This window comes from Anastrepha obliqua, chromosome 5, assembly GCF_027943255.1.
Source record: "Anastrepha obliqua isolate idAnaObli1 chromosome 5, idAnaObli1_1.0, whole genome shotgun sequence".
NCBI classification, from domain to species: domain Eukaryota; kingdom Metazoa; phylum Arthropoda; class Insecta; order Diptera; family Tephritidae; genus Anastrepha; species Anastrepha obliqua.
This window is the reverse complement of record NC_072896.1, coordinates 88,517,290-88,536,682: the sequence shown is the minus strand read 5'-3', so window position 1 is coordinate 88,536,682 and position 19,393 is coordinate 88,517,290. Positions and strand designations below refer to the sequence as shown.

General features: G+C 35.3%; 1 protein-coding gene across 1 annotated transcript in view; it reads right to left on the bottom strand.

Annotated features, from left to right (window-relative positions):
* The window catches only part of LOC129247402 (uncharacterized), a 42,366-nt gene extending 24,459 nt beyond the window's left edge, over window positions 1–17,907 (bottom strand). The window contains exons 1-2 of the mRNA XM_054886521.1: window positions 17,739–17,907; window positions 6,962–7,193 (exon numbers count right to left, since the gene is read on the bottom strand). Of these exons, the coding sequence (XP_054742496.1) occupies window positions 6,962–7,043 (82 nt within the window). The 5' untranslated portion in view covers window positions 7,044–7,193; window positions 17,739–17,907. The remainder of the gene's footprint in view (window positions 1–6,961; window positions 7,194–17,738) is intronic.
* Window positions 17,908–19,393: the final 1,486 nt, after the last annotated feature.

The window sequence follows — 19,393 nt, the reverse complement described above, 5'->3', positions numbered from 1 at the left end:
TTTCGAATTGGCGTACACGATAACTCGAAAAGTTATTGACCGATCTCCCTGAAATTTTGCACACATCTTTTTTATGACATTACTTTCTATGTGAATTTACAAGTTTTCGAAAAAATAATTGTTTCGAAGCAAAAATAGTAGGAAAATTCGCCCCATAATTCAATTTTTTCCTCCATTTTTTTTAATTCATATAGAAATTATGACATTAATGAACAAAAAAATGTTTGGTTTTATGTATTTAGGTCACTGACGCCGATGCTACAATGCCCGCCGATTAAGAAGCCCCGCTGCGACCTTCCTGGAAGATTTGATTAAATAATTAAAATAAAAAAAATTATATTATTTTAATGTATAAATAAACTGTAACCCAATTTTGAAAAAAATATATGAACTTCTTCACTTTCTATAATTTTAATGAAAATCAGGGAAAATATGGCCGTTTACAGGTATCTGTCCCTTTAATGGAACCCGGTGGTCTAGAAATTAAAAAAAAAATCCATTTTCTGTTTTTTAGATATTTCTTAAGAATATACTGTGAAATTTTCATGCGGAAATTCCAAATATTACAGCTTCTACAGCCCATTAGCTAGGTAGAAAGCGGGCCGCGCGCTCCTATACCACAAACTTTAAACTCATTTATCTCGAAACGAATTTTTTCGACTATTCAACCGAATCGTCTGAAATTTTAATATTTGGTTCACAACATCAATGGCTATCGTCCGTACTAAAACCATGTTATTATTTTAATCACTTCGTATTTTTTTTTTTTTTTTTTAACTGAAAAAATCCGATTTCAAAATCGCGCCATTTTATCAATTTTTTTTTATTCTAGTACGGGACAGTCATACTGATAAATAACTTTTTTGGTTCTTGTGTTTCATGTAAATAGAGGAGCCAAAATGGGCAGGTTCAATTTTTTCGGAAGGGTCCACTTGAGTGCCATTTTTAAATTATTAAAATTAAAAAAAAGAAAACTTTTTCATTTTTGTATGTAAAAGAAGTTAAATAGAAAGCGTAAAAAATTTAAATATCGTTTTTCATTTTTTCTACTGTAAAAAAAATTCCCGAAAATACCCTATATTTTCGAGCTCTAGACTACCGGGACCCTTAACGATGAAAATATGCATGAAATTATCGAGCTTAAGGGAAAATGTTTTTGAAAAATAACAAAATGGCGGACTTTTGAAATGAAAAGTAATGTTTTTCGGGTGGAACCAAGGCTGAAAAGAAACGAAAGTAGCACCTGCTAGAATGACAAGCCTGCAGAATAATAATCAGTTTAACTTTTTTGTTTCAGATGTGACGAAGAGCCAAAATCCTGCTGACCCGAAGTTCCTTTGTACCCATTGTCGTATTGATGGAATGAGTTCGGTCGTCCATCTGTCACTCGGTCTGTCAGTGTCCCATCGGCTTTGCCACCCCAGCATGGTTTGGCAACTCCGTTCCGCGACGCTAGTGATAACGTGTTTGTTAAAAGTTTGGAGTTCCGCACAGCCATTCGTTCCCGGGCCATGCGGTCGACGGGTATCTCCCCGCTGATCACAAAGACTGCAGCACCAGAGACAGTGCGATAGGCTGAAGCAACTCTAAGTGCCGCAGTTTGTTGCACAGTCTCCAGTGCTTTGCGCTTGAGTTTTGCAGTTTAACGCATATCCCCACACTTCGCTGTCGTACAGGAGAATTGAGTTTTGGGCCGCCGTAATTAGCCTTCTTTTGTCCTGTGTTTGCCATTGATCTACTTAGCATTCCTGTGACCTTTGCTACCTTGGTAGCCGCATGCCGTATCTGGGTCCAGAAAGTAAGCCTGCAGTCAAGTTGAATACCTAAGTATTTCACTACTTTTTGGGTCACTAGGAACGTGTCACCTATTTGCATGCTGACCTCGAGTGGCATGTGACCTCATGTCATCAAGATGACTTCGGTCTTATGCTTGGCGAGTTCTAGGCCATGGTATTCAGTGTCCCGGGCTGATATGACCGGCACTGTATCGTCCGCGTATCCCACCAGATATGCAACTTCTGAAATTTCTATACTCAAGATCTCATCATAGCCCAGATTAATGAGATCGGAGCTCAGAATAGATCGTTGGGCTGCGCCAGACGTTACCGTTTGTATTTCCTCACCATCTGGTGTGTCGTACAGTAGTTCATGATTACTTAAGTAGCTCTGGAGCATCCTTAGCAAACTCTGGGTTTGCCTTTGATGGAAAAATATTATTAGACATAATTTTGCATAACTTCGGCCACTAACACATAACATAACTGCAATGGTAGCAACATCACCTTTTTCTGATTAGTCTAAACTCCACTTAACTTGGAAAACAGGAAGAACTGTAGGTTTTAGATTCGCAAGTTATGTGTTTTAAGGCAGTGTTGGCCATGAAGTTAATTGGAACAGCCGATTTATATGATTATGGTAACGGCACCTTAGTTACACTTCATTTACGTTAGAAGACATTGAGAGCGGTAGGAAAATTTTCGACCTCTAATTCTTTTATGTCGGATGCCGTGCAGAGTGGGTTGGTGCATGACTACCATTCGGAATTCAGAGAGAACGTAGGTTCGAATCTCGGTGTGAAAGACTAAAATGAAGAAAAAGTTTTTTTCTAATAGCGGTCACCCTTCGGCAAGCAATGGCAAACTTTCGAGTGTATTTCAGCGATGAAAAAGCTCCTCATAAAAAATATCTGCCGTTCGGTGTCGGCTTGAAACTGTAGGTCCCTCCAATTCTAGAAAACACCAAGCGCAACGAGTGAGTTAATTTGGTTACACAGGTCAACTAGCATTTACAAATCGTTCTAATCCCCCGAACCTACCCAGTAGGTACTAACTTTTCTAGCTTCATTTAAGCCACTTAACAAATGTAAAATTATATGCCATTGCCTACATTGTGCACTAATCAAATATTTAAATGTTCGTAATTGAGCCATTACTCTGCTATTTGATGCTTAAGCCAAGTGTACCTGGAGGAGGAAACCAGTTAATGCAATAATTACAGCAGCAAAATTAAATAAAAACCGTAGTAGGTAAGCAACGATGCGCGATAATGATTACAACTGATTTATGAATGGAAATCTCGTTTAGCCGCTTAACCACAGGCGCCATTGTAAAATTTGCTGAATATAAAAAAATATGGGTATTCATGAAGGGTGAAATTTTTTTAGTTTTGTGTCAATTAAGAAAGGAACTGAAGGCTAAAGGGGCGCGGGTAATTCCTCATTTACATTTTTTTTTTTACTTTTAAGTTTTCAATTTCTTCAATATTTCAATTGAATTATTACAGGGTCCGGCACTCGAAGCGTAACCAACTTCAGACCACTCGCGCAGGTGATATACCGGCATCAGCTCTCTGTTAGTAGGCTAAATAACAGTCCAGACAATTGTTTACAAGCTTGCAAAAGCATTTTTTCGAGAGTAAACGCGAAAAAAGAAAATCAATAATGGATTTCAAACGTAAAAGTGTGATTGCATTATATTTGGCTGGAAAATCACAACTAACAATTGTTCGTGAGCTGGAGCACCTTAAAGTAACTAAAGTTTTTGTTTATCGCACCATTACTCGTTACAATGATACTGGTAGCATCGCGAAACGTCATGGAGGTGGTCATCAAAAGACTGGAACGTCACGTGAAGTGGTTCAAAAAGTGAAGAAACGACTTGAGCGAAATACTCGACGAAGTGCCAACCAAATGGCGAAAGAACAGAAAATATCTGACCATAGCATCCGCCGCATACTGAAAAATTATCTCAAAGTCACACCTTACACGATCCAAAAGACGCATGATCTCACACCAAAGCAACAACAAGTCAGACTTGAGAGGGCGAAGGAGTTGTTTCGCTTATCCGAAAGCGGTCAATTTCCAAACATTGTATTTTCTGACGAGAAAATTTTTTTCCCAAAACGATAGGGTTTATTCATACGATAATTTGAGTCATCGATTGGCCACCAGGAGACAGCACCCGCCCCACGTAATGGTTTGGGCCGCTCTGATCGAAGATGGGTGATCTCCAATCGTGAAAGCTCTCCTCGTAAATACGAAATATTATCGGTAAAGTATTCTGGAGGTTGCTTTGAAGCCGTGCGCAGACAAACATTTTGGTGACAGACCATAGACGTTTCAACAGGACTCGGCACCGTCTCACAAAGCTCGAGTGAACCAAGAATGGCTAAATAAAAACGTGCCGAACTTCATAACGTCCACACAATGGCTCACAAATTCATCTGACGCGAATCCGATGGATTATTCCCTTTGGGCTATTTTGGAGAGCAAAGTCCGAACTAAAAGATTCAGCGGTCGCGAGGCGCTGAAAAAAGCAATTGTCCGCGAGTGGGCCAAAATACCTGCGAATCACATTCGGGCAGATTGCGATTCGTTTCTGAACCGTCTCAAGGCCCTAGCCACGGCAAAAGGTGGTCATATCGAGCAAAAGTGAATTGATTCTTAATTTTGCATTATTTTCATACATTTTTTCCTTTGAATTGAATAAAAGTAATAATCCAAACTAAATTTATGGCCTTTTTAATTGGTTACACTTCGAGTGCCGGACCCTGTACATCGAGTTGAACTTTGAACTACTTTGTGTCTGCAGTTCGAGAATACAGCTCCATGTGAATACCCTCATTATATCTAGACGCGTAGCAGTAAGTAACATTTTATAACGGCAATAAAGTCGACCGTAAAATTTATGCATAGCAGTTAGTAAGTTGCATAATAATACTTATAAACACGGAAACTGGATAGTAAAGCAGATACCAAATTCTAATTTAAACAAGTCTTTGTGGTGTGGGTGGAATCAAAAAACATTCCTTACTGAAAAAAAGGGTGCGTTTAAAATTTACGAGTAAATTAAATAATGGAGCTTATTATAGTGGAAAACTATTTTATCTATTCATTATTTCTTTCATATTTTATAATAAGGAATATAAGTAAAGATGCACATTAGAGCGCATCACTCGCCATACAAAAAAATTAGTACCGTTTTCCCCTCGGAACTATAAAATGTATTATATTTTGGACTTCCGTCAAAATATTTCGAAAAAACAAAACATTTAGATTTAAGTGAGCCGAATTGATTTGGTAGTACTTCCGAAATTTGAGTTTTTATAAATAAAACTGTTATAATAAAACAAATGAAAATAATATTTTTTCCTAAGCATCACCTCTGATGATAGAAAGGTCTAAGCCTAAAAGATGTGTATAAAAATGTTTAATATATATTTTTTGTATTTTTTAAAGTGACACTTCATAGGCGTCGATGGACGAGCGAGAATGGAGAGTAAAATTTCAAGGCCATGCAACGTTTTGGGCATTTTCGTTCCGCGAGAGAGAAAAAAGATATATCGTAGAGGAAAAGGAGAGAGAGAGAGCTATATCTTAGATACACTATAGGCTATTTTTCCTGAGTTTTTCCTTGAGGTTGTCAATTTCTAGTGAGAAATAACACTGCCTACTTTTTGGCGCTTGTTTGTTGGTGCAAACTTATAGGAAATATATTTTTGGGGCCTACTTTTTGGCATTATATTTCCTTGGTGCCTACTGTTTGGGGCGTTTTTTGGTCCTAATTTTTTGGTGTTTTTTTCTGCCTACTTTTTGGCGCTTAATTCTGTTTCCTGGCTAGTGCTTGTGCGTACTATAAAGTGCTATCCATGCCGGCGTCGGATTTATTGGTTTTGCCTTGCGGTAATTTGTGCCGTTTGGGTGATAAAAGCTCGGAGTAGTGCGCGTTGTTGACACGGTTTGTGTCCGGCGTTTACCTATACCGGTCGACCCTTCTCCGTTTTTTGTAAATTTTGTCTATTTGTATTCCCTGCAAATGTTGTGAATTTATTTAGAAATATATTCTTTTCTCTCTCTCTCATTCTCTCTCGAGTCTGTCCCTCTTTCTTTGTCTGCCTTGAAAGTTTCACTTCTGTTATGTGTACTACGCTATACGCACTTTTTTTATAAGCTCAAGGTTGCATTTGAAATAAAAAAACAAGTTAAATTATTCCTTTATTTATTTTTAGATATTTCGATCTTTTTTAGCAGTAATCTTCAGAAACTCCTGGTTGTTTCTGTTCCAAATCGAGGCCACTAAAAATTCTAAATAATGTTAAATTTTTTTAAAATTTATTTTGTCATTTTTATGCTATTTTTGACTGTTTTTGGAGAAAACTTTAAAGAAATTGTTGGGCGGAAGTCTTCAAATTTAATAAATTTTATAATTCTGACAACAAAAAATTTACATATTTTGGGACCCATCCTAATGTAAGTAGTAGTATAGGTAGTACATATATGTAAGCATTCATGCATGAGGGATGTTTTGCGTCATTCATTACCATGAGTAGATACTTATAACTTCAGATTAGGAAGCTTAACCATACGTTAGACCTCTTTTTTAAAACCTTCGCCCTGTTCGAAGACCCTTTTTAAAATGTTATATACATAAATCGATAAACAATTAAATTTAAGGAAGCTACCTGGAAGCTCTAGTCTTTAGCTTTAATAAAAATATGTTAAATTCAAGGATAAAGACGAAAAGGTCTAGCCAGAGACATCTGGCCAGACCCGGATGTCCAACGGAAGGTTAATTATTAACTCTTGAAAACGCCAGACTTTCATAACAGGGCGCATTCAAAATAAAAGATACTAGGTAGGTTATATTTGAAAGAAAATATTTGAAAGCAGAAAGTTATATATTTTTTTTTTATTATTTGCTTAATATTTTTTTCAAATATAGACATTTTCAGATATAAAAAAATAATGAGAACCAATTACTGAATTTAAAAAATTATGAAAGCAACAAACTTTGCTTTAAAAAATTATGTATTAATTGAAAAAAATATTAAAACAAGATAATGAAAATTAATTAATTAATTTTTCGTTAAATTAAAACTATTTTAAATGGCATCCCTTCACTGTATGTAAATACTTAAAATAATACATATCCACATTCGCATCTTTGGATTAATTAAAACTTACCTGATAAGATAAAAGTGGAAAATATTGTAACTATCACAGTTAGAGAGATGAAAGCCGAGTTGGATGCTGTGGAGAATGCCATTTTCTAGCGTTGTTGTTGTTAATAGCACTCAGTATTTAATAAATAACTTTATAATACTTTTAGTGAAATATTATTTTACTGCAAAAACTTTAAAATCGAGACTTCAGCAAGTATTGTTATGGGGGCGTTCCACTTAATATATTTACAAAACTGCAAAGAGAAAAAGTAAAATTTAATTAATAATAAAATATATCAAAAAATTTTATGAATTAAAGTCGAAGGCCAAATTGTAATAATAATTGTTTTTAGTTAATAGAAATATAAAATTAAAATAAGAATTTAAAGAACTTAACAATTTTAATTATTTGCATTATCTGCAATTACTTTTACATTCATGCGAAAAAAAATGTGTGTTAAGTATTAGTTTGGGAAAAAATAAATCCTTTGTTTTTGCGTAAAATTTTTACGCAATTGGTTTAAAACTGTTTTATGCTCGATCTTTAGTCCCCGGGTGATTATTTTTGTGATTTTATCGGCATTTTCTTTAACATCAAAAATGTCTAAACAAAATCGGCGAAACCGAAATTACACGCAATTAGCTGTTCCAGTATCGGCACCATAAACACCATTAACAATTTCAGCCAGGCCTTGCATTTTCGACTTTATCAAAGAAAAACTGTAAAATGTACGGAATTTTCTCTTTCTTGACTTTCATTGCTAACAGCCTTTAACTCACAACTGTATGGAACAAACAAAAAACAGCTAAAGAATTTTTTTAGTGCGAAATGTCCCCTTGACAATTTATGAATTTTTTTATCAACACTTTACGAGATATCGATCACTACAGCCATCTATAAGAAAAAATAATATTTTCATAAGGAAAATTACTTTTTTATTAAAATAGAATATTTATAGAATTTAGAATACTTTTTAATACAAATTTCTTTGTTTCGTAAGTAAAATAGCATTTGTTAGAATTTAGAATATTTTTATAAGAAAATACGACTACTCTTTCCCTAAACCCACCTTCAACCGGCTCTTTAAGACTAACATCCCGTCAAGAAGAGAGTGGCAAACTTAAAGACCACAGAGAAGAGGGGACATACATTTTTACATGGATGTATCCAAGCTACAAATTAAAGTAGGCTGTGGAGTTTTTTCAAAAGAATTAGGACTAGAATTATCTGAACGATTTCTGGACTACTGTAGCGTCTACCAGGCAGAAATCTTAGCCATAACTGTGTACCTTAACACACAACCGACAACAACAACTACGATAAATATCTTCTCGAACGGCCAGACGGCCATCAAATCAATGGAGTCAATTATACTAAGATCAAAGGTTGGGCAGGAATGCCTAGCCAGAAAGAGCACTAATGTTCCACTGCTTGAAAACAAAGGCAATATTGGAATTCCTATGACAACTTGCAAATCTATAATATAAAAATGAATCGCAAAATGTGTTGGTAAGCTCATAACTCAACGGACCAACTCATGGACCAATCTTAACAATTATTTTTTTAAAATGTTCCTTGAAGTCCAAGGATGGTGTGTACGGTGAGAAAAATTCGAATAATTTCCGGGAAAGCCCTAAAATAGCCCTTTTATTCTTCCTATACAAACATTGCGCGTTCGCGTGTGTGTGTGTGTGTGTGTGTGTTCGCATTGCAGGATCTAATGCGCTCACATGCGTGATAATATCGTGAACCCGACCGAATTTAAAAGTCAAAATATGTAAGAACTATAGATTTTATTGGCCTCGCAATATTCCTTCTTTTGTTTTAGTTTCAGAACGAGTTAAGGAATGAATAATAAATAAAAATAGTTAATTAATTAATTTTCAATGCTTCGGCTGACGGTCTTTCCACCGCTATAAACGCAGCTGACCATCATTATTATATTTTCATATGTGTTCAAAATTATGTAAAAAAATTTCAATCGGCATAAGTAGTTTTACTTTTTAATTTATTTTACAAGTTCGCCTGTTCAGCTGACGTATTTCCCCCCCCCCCCTCTACGGCGCAACCGACTTTTTTTTCTACTAAAGGTCAACAATACTCAAAAAAATTCAGCCGTTATTAAATGAGTTGTTAAAAATTTTTTTCGGCACGTTTCGCAGCATCCCACGCACGTATCCACCGCTACTGGACCAGCTGACGGTTGGTTTCGTCATCCATTGGATGGCGTCTGCCTTCAATATTAAAATCAGTCGGCATGAAATGATGAGGTCAAAATAACCCCTGGCTCCCGGACTAAACATTTCGAAGGTGATGGCTGGTGTCACCGATCATTGGCTGTTAGGTAGGCACTCTTCTAAACTAGGAGTATTTTCTCACAAGAGACGAGGAAGAAGAAAAAACAGTAGAACACTGCCTCTGTAATTGTCCAGCCTTAGCTAAGAGTAGAGCAAGGTTTTTAGGAAAATTTGGTTTTGACTCCCTTCCGGAAGTTTCCGGTGTTGGGATAAAACCTATCCTACGCTTCATAAGAACGTTTGAAAGGTTCCATGCTGAATAAACACTGAGGTTCCCGTGTTACGCAGTGCTAACACAATGTACCCACCTTGTCTAAGTGAGTTGACTATTCTAAACCGACAAACACTTAGCCTAACCTAAGCCAAAATGCTTCACGTAGTCGAAGAAGTCGACATTTCGGCGCATTCTTCAACACTTCGCTCTATGAATTTCGTGAGCAGAATTTTTTTTTCTTTTTCTTTTCAGGCACAAGATTATCTATTAATAAAAATAATTTCTCTTGTCCGATTGATTTTAGATGAACATCCAAGAGCTTGTGATGATCACCGCAGGGGACTTCTGGAGAAACGAGCTCCACATAAACAGCGATAACTTTCACAGTTATTAATTTTTTTTTTGTTTGAAATTTTGCTAAAGTCAACTCGAAAGCTGATGTATTAATGCTTTGTTTTTATTTTTGTAAAATAAAGCAATTGACTAGCAAAAAAAATTTATTGAAAATCATCATTTTTGCGGGCCTCTGATTACTCTTAACCCCTTCAACCATTTATAATGACTTGCCAAACCGTCTCCTTCTTCTTGATTGGCACGACAACCGCTAACGCGATTTTGCCCTAAGCCTAACTGAACACAAATATCAACCCGACTTGCCATTCTCAGCTGTCGAATCATAGTTATCGATGTCGATATTTCTCATGCAGCTAATACAAAAATGCATCCGATACTTCGGTGCACATTTCATGCTTAAAAATTAAATAAATGCGACCTACGAGATAAAATTAATAAAAAAAAATTACAGAATTACCCAAAAATTTAAAATTTCATTTTTTTTATTTCGATTGTTCCGATTTGAAATTTGTGACACAGTGTAATTGCATAGAGATGCTCGAAGTTACACAAAAACGAAAATTTCTCACATTTACAAGGAATAAGGCATCGAGCGCAGGAATATTTGTACAAACAGTTTTGTGGGTTCTCAGTTTTTGCATTTTTCTTGAAACATAAATTTGAGGTTAACGAAACAGAGGTGACTTAAATACAAGTCAAACTTAATATTTTTGTAAACTTTAACTAATTGTATTAGGCTGTAAGACAATAAATAAATAAATAAATATCATAGCAAAAAAAAAAAACAAAAAACTTTGAATTGACGTAAGCCACATACACGTGCACAATCGAAAACTTTATATCTTTCGTGCATTTTTTCACGCATTAATTTTTTATTTTTTTTTCTACAACGCACTTTACTGTTATTTACGCTACTAAACATTCTTGCTCGTTTTTTTTTCGTTTTTCTTCTTGATTGGTGGTAAACATTTTTATTACACAATTAAAAGTGAGGCATACAAAAACAAAGAGGCTAGAAAACAGCATAGAAGCACAATGGAAATACAGACAGAAGTTGGAATCGCCTCATTAGCTATGCAAACTATTTGCATATTTACTTCTAGCTTTTTACTATTTGTTCGTAATCGTAAAAGTTATTTAAATTTCTCAAAAACCTGTTCGATGAATTGTCACAAGCAGTTGTATGTTTGCTTATATTATTGTTTTCTTGGAATATTTTACTGTTCCACTAACTAAAGAAAATAGTAACGCCTAAGGCATTGTGCAGTCTGTAAAGGAAGCACCGTGAATTTGGACAATAAAATAAAAAAAATATTTACGCTTCAATTCAATTTATTGTGTCACCTTCAAACTAGGCAGCTGTTGAAATGAGATCAATAATCCAGTCGTCAGAATCGATTTCAGTACTAGCGGGGAATTCCATTTTATGTCTTCTGCGTGTTTTAGAAAGGGAAAAAGGTCCGTGGAACCGGAGCTCACAATAATAAAGTCTTTCAAAAGTGACGCCAAGGTGTCAGTAGTGAATAATTCCTAGACGATACCTTTTTCATGTCATCTTTGACATTTGCCAAGTAGACAGACGCACATCTTTACACGATGGAACAACGCGCTAAGACTATTGAAACTTATTATGAAAACTGGCAATCTTTAAGAACAACATATGGTGAAATTCGTTGTTTATTCTGTTGGTTGTAATCATCCAAATGAGTCGACAATTCAAAGGTTGGTGCATTAATGCCAAAAACCTGATTCTTTCAAGAATAGAAAATTGACTGGCAGACCCAAAATCTGGCCGTTATGTTGAAAATATTGCTGCTGTAGCGCAAAATGTTGCCGAATAACCTCCAAAAACGGTAACTCAACGTTCTCAACAGTTAGGCATTCATGAATCGATTTTTTGGCGAATTTCACATATGGATTTGCATTTGCATCCTTACAAAGTTTAATTAACACAAGAATTCAAGCCAACAGAATTTCGTGAATTAGTTTTTTGAACATAATTTTGGTTTTTTACGCTCATCTCACACTATATAGATTTGTCAATAAACAAAATTGCCGCATCTGGCCTGTATCGACTCAAAGCGGCATCCGTGGAGTGACAATTTAAGTTTGGTTGTTCGATGATGTTAGTCGAGTTTTTGGTCAAAAAACTGTTCACAATATGAGGCTTGTGAGACGGTGCGTTATCATGTTGCAAGATCAAGGAGATTTATTTCCACAAATTGGGCCGTGTGCTACGCACATACTCGCTCAAACGTCGCATAACTTCCAAATAATACGATTTATTTACCGTAGAACCCCTTGATATGAAAGTAGCATGACTTTCACGACTGACTTTTCACCGACTTTGACGTGTTTTTTTGGATTTTCGCTCATGTGGATAGCGCCATTCAGCCGCCTGTTGATTAGTTTGCATGGCAAGCGCATTTACCCACGTCTGATCACCTGCTAAGATGCGCTGGATTTGGGTTATGGTTGGGTCCGAATTCTCTTGCTCAAGCATGTCTTCACCCATCTTTTTCCGATGAATTTTTTGAAAGAAATTCAACTCTTTTGGAACGAGTCGAACAACCACGCGTCCTGGCGTCTCATGCCCATTTGATGGTGTAAAATATTGCGAATCGATTCGTGAGACACGCTAAGGTCATGAGCTGCCTTCCTTAAACTTAAATGATGGTTTTCTAGCACCATTTCCTTGACTTAGTCGACATTTTCATCCGTTGAAGACGTTGATGGGCGACCAGATCGCGGCACATCTTTTACGTCTTCACGGCCCTCTGCAAAAGCCTTGCCCCACTCGTAGACCCGTGTTTTTGATAAGGCACACTTGCCGTAGGCTTTCTTCCACACTTTTAACGATTCGGCACACAAAATCTCGTTCAGAAAACAAAATTTAAAATAAATTCTTTGTTCGATATGTTTATCCATAGTGCAAATCGCAGAGCACACCTGCGGTTGACTGATATAATTAACTGCCAAAAACAAGCTAATGCACAGAACACCCTTAAACTCTGCGACACTATAGTGGACAGTTGTATCAATATTCCAGCAAAAAAAAAATATATTAGATTTATGTGCAATGCGCGCTTTTTAAATGAACAATTCCGGATATTTTTTTGACAGAATGTATAAAAAAAAATTGTAATGCAAGGTTTTATTTAAAAATAAAATTAATATGTAAAGTGTTTGGTTTTCAGTTTTTACAAATAAATTACTTTTTTTAAGATTTAAGGTTTAATATTTTAAGGTTTCCCATTTTTTTAAAGTGGGAAAATTGTCCTATTTTTTTTTTTGTAGATCAAATATAATACTTAAAATAAATAATTGTCGTGTACTCTTCTGTTAGGTGTTTGGCCGCGCTCCTCCTCATATTTTTGGTGTCCGTCTTGATGTTGTTCCACAAATCGAGATATCTACAGCTTCAAGCCGACTCCGAACAGCAGATATTTTTTATGAGGAGCTTTTTCGTGGCAGATATACACTCCCCGCCGAGGGGCGACCGCTTTTAAAAACTTTTTCCACCATATCATTTTGCTCTTTCTTGTACGGAGTTTCGAACCTACGCACTCCCGAACGGTAGTCACACACCAAGCCATTCGGTAACCGCAGCCGCCTTAAAATTAAGTTACTTGCTTTATATTATCTTTTTTTTTTAATAATTCGAGAAACCGCAAGCGAATTTGCGGTAATGGAAATTACAAGGCTTCCTAAAACAAAACAAACAAAAAAAAGAAACGAAAACGAAAACGAGGTATGTTCACCTTTTTATTTTTCTCGAAAAATATTTATTGCATCAACATCTATTTTGCCCCCTTTGAAGTATGCATGTATCTATGAGAATGTATGACTATAGCATTGATATGTTGCCAGTCGGAATAATTTACAATAAGTATTTGATGGCACATTTTCTGCATTTTTAATTCAAAGGATTTAAAGGTTCAAGTGCATTATTACAAAAATGCAAACGATAACTAAAACTCCAGTACGCACAAAATATTATTGTTTAAACTCAGAAGAGTAGTTATGAAAATTCATTTAAAACTATTTGCCTATACTTGAGACAGCAGGATAAATATTTATATAAAGCTCCGCCTTCGCTCGAGTCAGGCTTGAGGTCTTTGTCATTAATGTGTTTAGAAGCGACCACCTTGGCACCACAAGATCTACTCAGATTTCTTAGGAGGTTGGGTAGATTTAAGAATTTAGAAAATTAAAAGGGAATCCGAGTGCAGTACATGGACTTAACTGTGTCTGAGTGCTGTATTTGTTGTATTAGTTGTCCCGACAAAAAAAAGCCCTATAATCACAGCCATTTAAGATATTTATAATATTCGAAATAACGAACGAAGAACTCCTCTTTGGATATAATACACCAGATCCAACGCTATTTTCAAACTTTGAACCACCTCTGACCAAATAGCGCTTCTAACGATCCGCAAATCTTCGTCTTTTCAGAGGTATTTTCTGTTCTGAAGAAGAAAAAAAAAAACACAAACGAAGTCATAAAGGGTCAACTTTAGAAAGTTGGGTTGTTCAGGCAGGATAACGGCTTTTTTTGTGAAAAGTTCAAATGTATCGATAAATGTTTTTCGATGGCAGAAAATCGCAGGGCAAATATAAACTAAAAAATTAACTAAAACCAAAAAAAAGAAAAAAAAATACAACATCAAATCGGTGATTCCAACATTTCCGTTCTGGTAATATAAGCATTGAAGTTGAGCCACGCTATTGCAGACCAATCGCTGAAAATACTGATACCTAAAAATGCCCGTCTAATCGAATAGGAATGTGAGCAGTGCAATCACAAAGTGAATCAGTAAAATTTTTGCGCAAATGGTTTAAAACTGTTCGATTTAAAAAAAAAAAATATGGCCGATCTTTAGCTCCTGGGCGGTGCTACGACTACTGCCGGTCAATTTCAATAATTCTGTGATTTTATTGACATTTTCGATATTTTTTTAACATGAAAAATGCCAGAACGGAATCGACGAAACCAAAATTGCACCAAATTAATTGTTACAGGATCGGCAGCATAAACACCATTCACAATTTCAGCGGTCTGTCTTGCATTTTCGCATTTTCGCCTTTATCAAAGAAAAACTGGAAGACAGAGAATATTGGAAAAATCTAAGCACATGGAAACGATAGAACAGTGGTTTCACTCTATCATAATTCAGCCAAAGTTAGGCTATTTTGAGTTAAAAAACCAAGAAATGGCCTCAATTTCATGGAGTACAAATTGAAGTAGTCGATATCCGGATTTAATGCAGTAATCCACGAAGCTCAGTATCTCTTCAGGCGGTTTGTGATTAAAGCTAAAAAATTTAGGAAAAGATGGTGCAAATTTCATAAAAAGCAACAAAAAAGTTTGCATTACCACACATTTTTTTTTTTTTATTTATCATAAATTAATTCTATCAACAGATTATTTAAAATTTCAATTTCAAAAAGCAAAGGTTAGACGGTGAATTGCGAATATTATCGAGGCGTTAGGCGGCATTTGCGAGCGCGAATTCGTCAAAAATGGCCAGCTTTGTGGGAGAAAAACTTTTGAATTTTGCGTCTTAGTCTAGTGGTACTAGATCGCATGATTTAGGTGGCCAGTTTTTGTTACCATTACGGGAAATTAGTCGACCGGGAAACTTAGATCGCAATAATGCAATGTATTCTATGTGGTTCCATCCTGTTGAAAAAAAATCGTTTACCATATGTTTATTCCTTCAAAAAATCTTCAATCAGTTGTCTATGGCGATGCCCATTGACAGTAATTGCTCTATCATTTTCATCTTCGATGAAAAAACGGGCCAATTATTCCACCAAAACAAAAACCACACCCAGCAGTACATCTTAGTTTACATTCTGTTAAAAAAATAACGGCAATTGTTCATTTAAAAAGCGCGCTTTACTTGGAATGGCGCTTACCACATGAGCCGAAACCCAAAAAACCACGTAGAAGTCGGTCAAAAGTGACTCGTTTTCTTTGATTATCATGGAGTAGTGCACTCGGAATCTCGGAATTCATTCCAAATGGTTCTAGGGTAAATAAAGAATATTATTTGGAAGTTATGCGACGTTTGAGCGAGTATGTGCGTAGCACACGGCCCAATTTGTGGAAAGAAAACTCCTTGATCTTGCACCATGACAACGCACCGTCTCACAAGGCTCATATTGTGAACACTTTTTCGACCAAAAACTCGACAAATATCATCGAGCAACCACCGTATTCACCGGATTTAGCACCCTGTGACTTTTTCCTTTTCCCAAAACTTAAATTGCCACTCAGCGGACGCCGCTTTGAATCGATAGAGGCCATTAAGCAGAATTCGCTGAAGGAGCTGAAGAAGGTCTCTTGAAAGGTGCGCGTTTAAAATGTGCTTTGCTGACTGGACTAATTGTTGGCATATGTGTATTGCTTCGAATGGAGCCTATTTTGAAGGCGACAAAATAAAGTTTGATAATTAAACAATTATTTTGCCTTCTATTGAACAACTCCCGGTACTTTTTTGACGGAATGTATTTTTGTTTGTTTGCTTATTCGTCTCAACAGTTTATGCTCTCAGATTAAAATCACGGCTTCTCCTAACTCTAATAAAAAAATTTTATTATTTAATTAAATTTTTCTTAAAAAAATGTTTGCTTTTGTAAAGAAGGCAATAATAGTTGAAATATTGCATAAAAACAACCAAATTTAATGCTTCATAGTTAAAAGGCATCAAGTCGACGAAAGAGATTTCCCTCAGCTAAGTAAACCATTTTTTTTTTTTTTTGTCACTATTTATTATATTTTCTTCTTTTGCTTGCTGATTATGCATGTATTTATCTGTCAATAGCTAACACATTTAGCAAAGGAAAATCACTCTGTGATTCACTTTAAAGAATTTTGATAACTAAAAATAGCGAATGCGAGTAGCTGCAGCTCACGAGCTCAAGAAAGATAACCTCTTAATGGATCACAGCGGCCAGACAAACAATAAGAAATATAAAACAATAGACTTCGTGCATACATACATATGTACATGCAGGCACACATACATATAAGCGAAAACATTGATATGTATTTTTTGAACTTAAGCCGCAATGTCAAGTTCTGCAAGTTGGGAGGAAAATCTTAATTGAATGATGAACTCTAAGACTGAGCTCTATAAAAAATTGATAAGACTAAAGTGCACTTGAAATTGGGGTCTTAATTGCTTTTTTTGCTAATTTTGATTGTGTTTTCCAATGATAGTATTTTATTTATTATAAAAGTCATTATCGTAGGTAGCTGAGTGGTTGAGTGGTTTTCACTAGGCTACCATTTGATGGCCACTGTGGACACAGGAAGCATCGAATGATGGAAAAAGTAAATTTTTGCCTTGAAAAAGCTTTCCATGAAAAATTAAAAAAAAAATATTGTAATAAAAAGTAAAACTAAAATAAAAAAGTAAAACTAAAAAAAAAAAACAAAAACTAAAAAAAAAACAAAAAAAAAAATAAATAAATAAAAATAAATAAAAAATAAAAACTTTACGCTATTCCATTTTTAGGACGCGCTCCCGAAAAAATTTCTAACTAAGGGGCTTAAACGCCATTTATATAAAATAATTAAATATGTCTAGAAAAATTTATATGTAATAGGATAGTTCACAATTAAGTGCAAATAAATTGGCAATATGGAATTTTAAGAATGCCCTAGCAAAACAACAACTAAAATATATAAATATTAAACTGTAAATATTTGCATCATAATTTGCATTCAACTGCGAACTACCCTGATATAAAAATATATATATTTTTCTATAAACTCAAGTGAAATGCATTTGAATCGTTTATTAATCAGCATTTAATTTATACTTATACAATTTTTTTTTTTTTCATGCTCTTCAGAAAAAACACTTTCATCACTAAATAAATATTTTTTTTATTTTTATTTTTGCTCACTCATGGCACCAACCTGTTGCACTTCAATATTTACAAAATTCAATTCTCCACACTTTTATTTTTTTGTTTGTGCTTATTTGCACATTTACCCCCTTTATTTAAGTTTTATTTATTTACGAGCACTTAAACACGAATTAACGTCCGTACACGCGCACGTCTCAGACGAAACTGAACTTGTAAATGTTTTTAAAAAATCAAATTTGAATTTTAAATAAAACCTTTTCTTTTTTTGTTTTTTTTTTATGTGAATTAAAACCAGCGCACACAGCACATTCACATGAACGCAAACGAATACATCAACAACGTTGACTGATTTGCTCATAGTCAACTCACTGAAAACTAGTAAGTAAGTATATTCACACTTGGGAGATGGGCATACACGATCACAATACAAATATGTAACGATACAAATAAGTAAACGACCGCCAACAACAATGAAATGCGTAAAATGGTAGGAGAAGTGTAAGAGAATTGTAAGAAATGCCGCCACCAATGGCATGGTTGATTGGCGTTCGAAAAGAGCGAGCGCGAGAGAGAGATAGGAGAATGCAAGCTAATCGATTGATTGCGACCACAACCAAGCAGTTGTTGTAATACTCTCACATGAGATACCACTAGCAGAGCATGAGCAGATTAATGAGCACGGTTGCCGGCTTAGGTGATTACACCAAGCTGGGAAAGCAGAGATGAAAAACAATACAACAATAATTAAATTAACATAGGTACCCACATACTAGTCATAGAGTAGGCGCGCACATACATGTCCTGCAGGAAAATTTTGAAATGCACCTAATTCTTTTTGTACACGAGTTAAAAAATTTTGAAATGCACCTTATTCTATTTTAACAAGAGTGAAAAAGATAAAAAATAATTTTTTTACACGAATTTTTTTGTTTTAACGCGGTTTTCAATATTTTACGAATTTTTCTTGAATCTCATAGAGCAAATAGTGTGAGATTTTTCGGCGCATGTACGAAGCGGTTAACTTAGACTCAGCAAAATTCGCTAAGACTCGGTAGACGTTGCGTTCGCCGTTTAATAATAGGTCTATGAATAAGTTCGTGCGGTTTTTTTTTCGGAATTTGAATTTCGGATCATTCCCATGGCTTTTAAACGTTTGGAAATGGTTGATTGATCAACTCCCAAAGTTTTTGCAACCTCTTCTTGCGTTTGAGCCGGATCTTGATCGAGCAATTCCTCCAATTCGGTATCCATGAACTTTGGCGGCGCGGCCAAAATCACCACTTTTAAAGCGTGCAAACCACTTCTGGCACGTTCGCTCAGCTAGAGCATGCTCACCATAAACTTCCACCAAGATACGATGACTTTCGGCTGCTTTTTTCTTCATATTAAAATAATGAAGAAGAATTCCCCGCAAAAACACATTATTTGGCACGAAATTCGACATTTTCAAGTGTGGTAAAAATATTGTTGTTTACGCTTCAAATAAAAAACTTATACTGACGTTTGTGCCTTACGACAGTAGCTCTCCAATGAATGTTTGGAAATGTGGATCGATGGAATAATAATCAAGTTACGCCATCTGTTGTAAAACCGCACGAACTTATCCATTAATTTATTTTTTATAATATATTTAATCAATTAAAATGTGTATGCACGAAATAAATTCTTAAGTGAACTTTAAAAAGAACTTTTTATATCACTTAA